The following is a 7294-nucleotide window of genomic DNA, read 5'->3' as shown; positions in this document are numbered from 1 at the left end:
TAACCATCAATAACCCGATCAGTAGTAATCAATATGTACCTCAGTAACCTGATCAGTAGTAATCAATATGTACCTCAGTAACCATCAATAACCCAATCAGTAGTAATCAATATGTACCTCAGTAACCATCAATAACCCGATCAGTAGTAATCAATATGTACCTCAGTAACCATCAATAACCCGATCAGTAGTAATCAATATGTACCTCAGTAACCATCAATAACCCGATCAGTAGTAATCAATATGTACCTCACTAACCATCAATAACCCGATCAGTAGTAATCAATATGTACCTCAGTAACCATCAATAACCTGATCAGTAGTAATCAATATGTACCTCACTAACCATCAATAACCTGATCAGTAGTAATCAATATGTACCTCAGTAACCTGATCAGTAGTAATCAATATGTACCTCAGGTCTGTGCAGCAGACACACCTCCAGCTCAAACGCCATGGTCACCTTCCCAAAGTCCCCCTGGGTGCGACACTTCAGAGTATAGCTGGGGAGGAGAGGACAGTCTGTTTACCGGGAACATTCCTCTATCTGTAGTCTGTTTACCGGGAACATTCCTCTATCTGGGAGGAGAGGACAGTCTGTTTACCGGGAACATTCCTCTATCTGGGAGGAGAGGACAGTCTGTTTACCGGGAACATTCCTCTATCTGGGAGGAGAGGACAGTCTGTTTACCGGGAACATTCCTCTATCTGGGAGGAGAGGACAGTCTGTTTACCGGGAACATTCCTCTATCTGGGGGGAGAGGACAGTCTGTTTACCGGGAACATTCCTCTATCTGGGAGGAGAGAACAGTCTGTTTAACGGGAACATTCCTCTATCTGTAGTCTGTTTACCGGGAACATTCCTCTATCTGGGGGGAGAGGACAGTCTGTTTACCGGGAACATTCCTCTATCTGGGAGGAGAGGACAGTCTGTTTACCGGGAACATTCCTCTATCTGGGGGGAGAGGACAGTCTGTTTACCGGGAACATTCCTCTATCTGGGGGGAGAGGACAGTCTGTTTACCGGGAACATTCCTCTATCTGTAGTCTGTTTACCGGGAACATTCCTCTATCTGGGGGGAGAGGACAGTGTGTTTAACGGGAACATTCCTCTATCTGGGGGGAGAGGACAGTCTGTTTACCGGGAACATTCCTCTATCTGTAGTCTGTTTACCGGGAACATTCCTCTATCTGGGAGGAGAGGACAGTCTGTTTAACGGGAACATTCTTGAGGGAGAAAGATGGAGAGAAAGATGGAGAGACTGAGAAGATGAGGGAGAGAAAGATGGAGAGACTGAGAAGCTGAGGGGGAGAAAGATGGAGAGACTGAGGAGAAAAGCTGAGGGGGAGAAAGATGGAGAGACTGAGAAGATGAGGAAATATTGACTCGGTTCGATTCCAGGCTGTATCACAACCGGCTGTGATTGGCCCAGCGTCGTCCGGTGTTGGCCGTCATTGTAAATAAGAATCTGCTCTTAACTGACTTGCCTCGTTAAATAAGGGAGGGGCCTGGCTTCCTGAGAGAGGGGCCTGGCTTCCTGAGAGAGGGGCCTGGCTTCCTGAGAGAGGGGCCTGGCTTCCTGAGAGAGGGGCCTGGCTTCCTGAGAGAGGGGCCTGGCTTCCTGAGAGAGGGGCCTGGCTTCCTGAGAGAGGGGCCTGGCTTCCTGAGGGAGGGGCCTGGCTTCCTGAGAGAGGGGCCTGGCTTCCTGAGAGAGGGGCCTGGCTTCCTGAGAGAGGGGCCTGGCTTCCTGAGGGAAGGGCCTGGCTTCCTAAGGGAAGGGCCTGGCTTCCTAAGGGAAGGGCCTGGCTTCCTAAGGGAAGGGCCTGGCTTCCTAAGGGAAGGGCCTGGCTTCCTGAGGGAAGGGCCTGGCTTCCTGAGGGAAGGGCCTGGCTTCCTGAGGGAAGGGCCTGGCTTCCTGAGAGAGGGGCCTGGCTTCCTGAGAGAGGGGCCTGGCTTCCTGAGAGAGGGGCCTGGCTTCCTGAGAGAGGGGCCTGGCTTCCTGAGGGAGGGGCCTGGCTGGCACTCCTTCTCCACTGTCTCAGATCAGTGCCTAAAAAGTGTGTGCGGGCCTCACCCTTTCTGTGCGAAGTCGACGTGTTTCTCCGGTAGAATGGAGAGGATCTGGTTCAACACCTGGTCTGGGTTGGTCTGACTGGTCAACGTTACATTATACTGGGCCTGGAGAGAAGAGAAGAGAGGAGGGGAGAGGAGAGGAGGGGAGGAGGAGGAGGAGGGAGGGAGGGGAGGAGAGAGAGAGGAGAGGAGAGGAGGAGAGAGGAGAGGAGGGAGAGGAGGAGGGGAGAGGAGAGGAGGGAGGAGGAGAGGAGAGGAGGGGAGGGGAGAGGAGGAGGAGAGGAGGAGGAGGAGGGAGAGGGAGGGAGGGAGGGGAGGGGAGAGGAGAGGGAGGGGAGAGGAGGGGAGAGGAGGGAGAGGAGAGGAGAGGAGAGGAGGGGAGGGGAGGGGAGGGGAGAGGAGGGAGAGGAGGAGGAGGGAGAGGGAGGGGAGAGGAGGGAGAGGAGGAGGGAGAGGAGGGGAGGGGAGGGGAGAGGAGAGGAGAGGAGGGGAGGGAGAGGAGGAGGAGAGGGAGAGGAGGGGAGAGGGAGGAGGAGAGGGAGAGGGAGGGAGAGAGGAGAGAGGGAGAGGGGAGGGGAGAGGGAGGGGAGAGAGGGGAGGGGAGAGGGGAGGGGAGGGAGGAGAGGAGGAGGAGAGGAGAGAGGAGAGGAGGGAGAGGAGGAGAGGAGGGAGAGGAGAGGAGGGGAGGGGAGGGGAGGGGAGAGGGAGGGGAGGGAGAGGAGAGAGGAGAGGAGAGGAGAGGAGAGGAGAGGGAGAGGAGGGGAGGGGAGAGGAGAGGAGAGGAGGGAGGGGAGAGGAGAGGAGGAGGAGGGAGAGGAGAGGAGAGGAGAGGAGAGGGAGAGGGAGAGGGGAGAGGAGAGGAGAGGAGAGAGAGGGAGAGGAGAGGAGAGGAGAGGAGAGGAGGGGAGAGGAGAGGAGAGGAGGGGAGGGGAGATTAATGTAAGACTGAGTGATTGTTCCTTGAACCTATAGGGGGGTGTCTATATATATATATCTTGATCCTATAGGGGGTGTCTATATATATATATATCTATCTTGATCCTATAGGGGGTGTCTATATATATATGTACCTTGATCCTATAGGGGGTGTCTATATATAGGTACCTTGATCCTGTAGGGGGGTGTCTATATATAGGTACCTGTATCCTATAGGGGGTGTCTATATATATATATATCTTGATCCTATAGGGGGTGTCTATATATATTTCTTGATCCTATAGGGGTTGTCTATATATAGGTACCTTGATCTTATAGGGGGTGTCTATATATATGTACCTTGATCCTATAGGGGGTGTCTATATATAGGTACCTTGATCCTGTAGGGGGTGTCTATATATAGGTACCTTGATCCTGTAGGGGGGTGTCTATATATATGTACATTGATCCTGTAGGGGGGTGTCTATATATATGTACCTTGATCCTATAGGGGGTGTCTATATATAGGTACCTTGATCCTGTAGGGGGGTGTCTATATATATGTACCTTGATCCTATAGGGGGGTGTCTATATATATGTACCTTGATCCTGTAGGGGGGTGTCTATATATAGGTACCTGTATCCTATAGGGGTTGTCTATATGATCCTGTAGGGGGGTGTCTATATATAGGTACCTGTATCCTATAGGGGTTGTCTATATGATCCTATAGGGGGGTGTCTATATATATGTACCTTGATCCTATAGGGGGTGTCTATATATAGGTACCTTGATCCTATAGGGGGGTGTCTATATATAGGTACCTTGATCCTGTAGGGGGTGTCTATATGACCCTGTAGGGGTCTATATATAGGTACCTTAATCCTATAGGGGTGTCTATATATAGGTACCTTGATACTGTAGGGGTGTCTATATATAGGTACCTTGATCCTGTAGGGGTGTCTATATATATGTACCTTGATCCTATAGGGGGTGTCTATATGACCCTGTAGGGTGTCTATATATAGGTACCTTGATCCTGCGTGGTCTGTCCCGCAGCCCTCGTCTCTTGCTGGGTGTGAGCAAGGTGATGACTTTATCCAGGCCTCTCTCCAGACTGCCGAAAACCTTCCCCCCCCTTCTCTTCTGGCTGCTGTCCCCCCGAGACGCCCCCGCCAGGTCTAACGACCGGGACCTAAGAGACGGACGGAGGGAGGAGGGGGACAATGATCTCAAGACCAGTGGTTCTTTTTTTTTTTTTTTTAATTTCTCACCCAACTTCCTGATATCCAATTGGGATGTTACGATCTTGTCTGATCGCTGCAACTCCCCCCAACGGACTCTGGAGAGGTCGAAGTTCGAGAGTCAAGCGTCTCCTTCTACCTTCTCTCTGGGCTGAAGGCCAATATCTCCTTCTCTCTGGGCTGAAGGCCAGTATCTCCTTCTCTCTGGGCTGAAGGCCAGTATCTCCTTCTCTCTGGACTGAAGGCCAGTATCTCCTTCTACATTCTCTCTGGGTTGAAGACCAGCTCTCCTTATTCCTTCTCTCTGGGCTGAAGGCCAGTATCTCCTTCTCTCTGGGCTGAAAGGCCAGCATCTCCTCTACCTTCTCTCTGGGCTGAAGGCCAGTATCTCCAGCTCTCCATCATACCTTCTCTCTGGGCTGAAGACCAGCTCTCCTTATTCCTTCTCTCTGGGCTGAAGGCCAGCATCTCCTTCCTCCATCATACCTTCTCTCTGGGCTGAAGGTCAGCTCTCTTTCTCTCTGGGCTGAAGACCAGCATCTCCTTCTACCTTCTCTCTGGGCTGAAGACCAGTATCTCCTTCATACCTTCTCTCTGGGCTGAAGGCCAGCATCTCCTTCTCTCTGGGCTGAAGGCCAGCATCTCCTTCTCTCTGGGCTGAAGGCCATCATCTCCTTCTCTCTGGGCTGAAGGCCAGCATCTCCTTCTCTCTGGGCTGAAAGGCCAGCATCTCCTCTACCTTCTCTCTGGGCTGAAGGCCAGTATCTCCAGCTCTCCATCATACCTTCTCTCTGGGCTGAAGACCAGCTCTCCTTATTCCTTCTCTCTGGGCTGAAGGCCAGTATCTCCTTCCTCCATCATACCTTCTCTCTGGGCTGAAGGTCAGCTCTCTTTCTCTCTGGGCTGAAGACCAGCATCTCCTTCTACCTTCTCTCTGGGCTGAAGACCAGTATCTCCTTCATACCTTCTCTCTGGGCTGAAGACCAGTATCTCCTTCTCTCTGGGCTGAAGGCCAGCATCTCCTTCTCTCTGGGCTGAAGGCCAGCATCTCCTCTACCTTCTCTCTGGGCTGAAGGCCAGTATCTCCAGCTCTCCATCATACCTTCTCTCTGGGCTGAAGGCCAGTATCTCCATCATACCTTCTCTCTGGGCTGAAGGCCAGTATCTCCATCATATCTTCGCTCTGGGCTGAAGGCCAGTATCTCCATCATATCTTCTCTCTGGGCTGAAGGCCAGTATCTCCATCATACCTTCTCTCTGGGCGGAAGGCCAGTATCTCCATCATACCTTCTCTCTGGGCTGAAGGCCAGCATCTCCATCATACCTTCTCTCTGGGCTGAAGGCCAGCATCTCCATCATACCTTCTCTCTGGGCTGAAGGCCAGTATCTCCATCATACCTTCTCTCTGGGCTGAAGGCCAATATCTCCATTATACCTTCTCTCTGGGCTGAAGGCCAATATCTCCATCATACCTTCTCTCTGGGCTGAAGGCCAATATCTCCATTATACCTTCTCTCTGGGCTGAAGGCCAATATCTCCATCATACCTTCTCTCTGGGCTGAAGGCCGGCATCTCCTTCCTCCATCATACCTTCTCTCTGGGCTGAAGGCCAGTATCTCCATCATACCTTCTCTCTGGGCTGAAGGCCAGTATCTCCTTCTCTCTGGGCTGAAGGCCAGTATCTCCTTCTCTCTGGGCTGAAGGCCAGTATCTCCATCATACCTTCTCTCTGGGCTGAAGGCCAGTATCTCCATCATACCTTCTCTCTGGGCTGAAGGCCAGTATCTCCATCATACCTTCTCTCTGGGCTGAAGGCCAGTATCTCCATCATACCTTCTCTCTGGGCTGAAGGCCAGTATCTCCATCATACCTTCTCTCTGGGCTGAAGGCCAGTATCTCCATCATACCTTCTCTCTGGGCTGAAGGCCAGTATCTCCATCATACCTTCTCTCTGGGCTGAAGGCCAGCAGCTCCATCATACCTTCTCTCTGGGCTGAAGGCCAGCAGCTCCATCTCTTCTTCCTCCTTTCCTTCCACTCTCTCCCTCAGTCTCTTCCTCGACGGGTCCTTACAAGTACTGCCTCCTCCTGCAACACACACACACACACACACACACACACACACGCACACACGCACACACACACGGGAGAAGTGTGTAACACATGTCAGTACACACCACATGGGACAGAGAGCAGGGAAAGAGACAGCAACACCTGTCACAGTACACGCCCAGACACACACACACACACACACACACACACAGTACACGCCCAGGGACACACACACACACACAGTACACGCCCAGACACACACACACACACAGTACACGCCCAGACACACACACACACAGTACACGCCCAGGGACACACACACACACACAGACACACAGACAGTACACGCCCAGGGACACACACACACACACACACACACACACACGCCCAGGGACACACACACACACACACACAGGGTCCCTGGTGTGTTAGTCTGGACAGAGCTGTCAGCTGTAGCAGGAGGGGAGAGGAGGGTTATAAATTACACAGAGAGAGAGAGAGTGTGACATAGATATCTATATACCTATCTATATATCTATCTCTATCTCTATACCTATCTATATATCTATCTCTATCTCTATATCTAACTATATATCTATCTCTATACCTATCTATCTATCTAGGGTTATAAATTACACAGAGAGAGAGTGTGACATAGATATCTATATACCTATCTATATATCTATCTCCATCTCTATACCTATCTATATATCTATATACCTATCTATATACCTATCTATATATCTATCTCTATATCTATATACCTATCTATATATCTATATCCTATCTATATAGGTTATAAATTCACAGAGAGAGTGACATATATATCTATATACCTATCTATATATCTATATACCTATCTATATATCTATCTCTATACCTATCTATATATCTATCTCTATACCTATCTATATACCTATCTATATATCTATATCTATCTATCTAGGGTTATAAATTACACAGAGAGAGTGTTGACATAGATATCTATATACCTATCTATATATCTATCTCC

General features: G+C 50.5%; 1 protein-coding gene across 1 annotated transcript; it reads right to left on the bottom strand.

The window, feature by feature from the left end:
* Window positions 1-415: 415 nt before the first annotated feature.
* LOC135566102 (maternal embryonic leucine zipper kinase-like) lies at window positions 416-6286 on the bottom strand (the record flags this gene model as incomplete). Its single annotated transcript, XM_065013988.1, has 4 exons — window positions 6176-6286; window positions 4020-4182; window positions 2076-2179; window positions 416-503 (listed from the first exon to the last, which is right to left on the bottom strand). Coding segments are annotated over exons 1-4 (390 nt in total), but the record flags the coding sequence as incomplete, so codon positions are not given.
* Between the last annotated feature and the right edge of the window lie 1008 nt (window positions 6287-7294).

The sequence above is a fragment of the Oncorhynchus nerka genome, unplaced genomic scaffold (genome assembly GCF_034236695.1).
Source record: "Oncorhynchus nerka isolate Pitt River unplaced genomic scaffold, Oner_Uvic_2.0 unplaced_scaffold_7247, whole genome shotgun sequence".
Lineage (NCBI taxonomy): Eukaryota > Metazoa > Chordata > Actinopteri > Salmoniformes > Salmonidae > Oncorhynchus > Oncorhynchus nerka.
The sequence above is the reverse complement of the archived record's forward strand: the minus strand, read 5'-3'. Positions and strand labels throughout refer to the sequence as shown.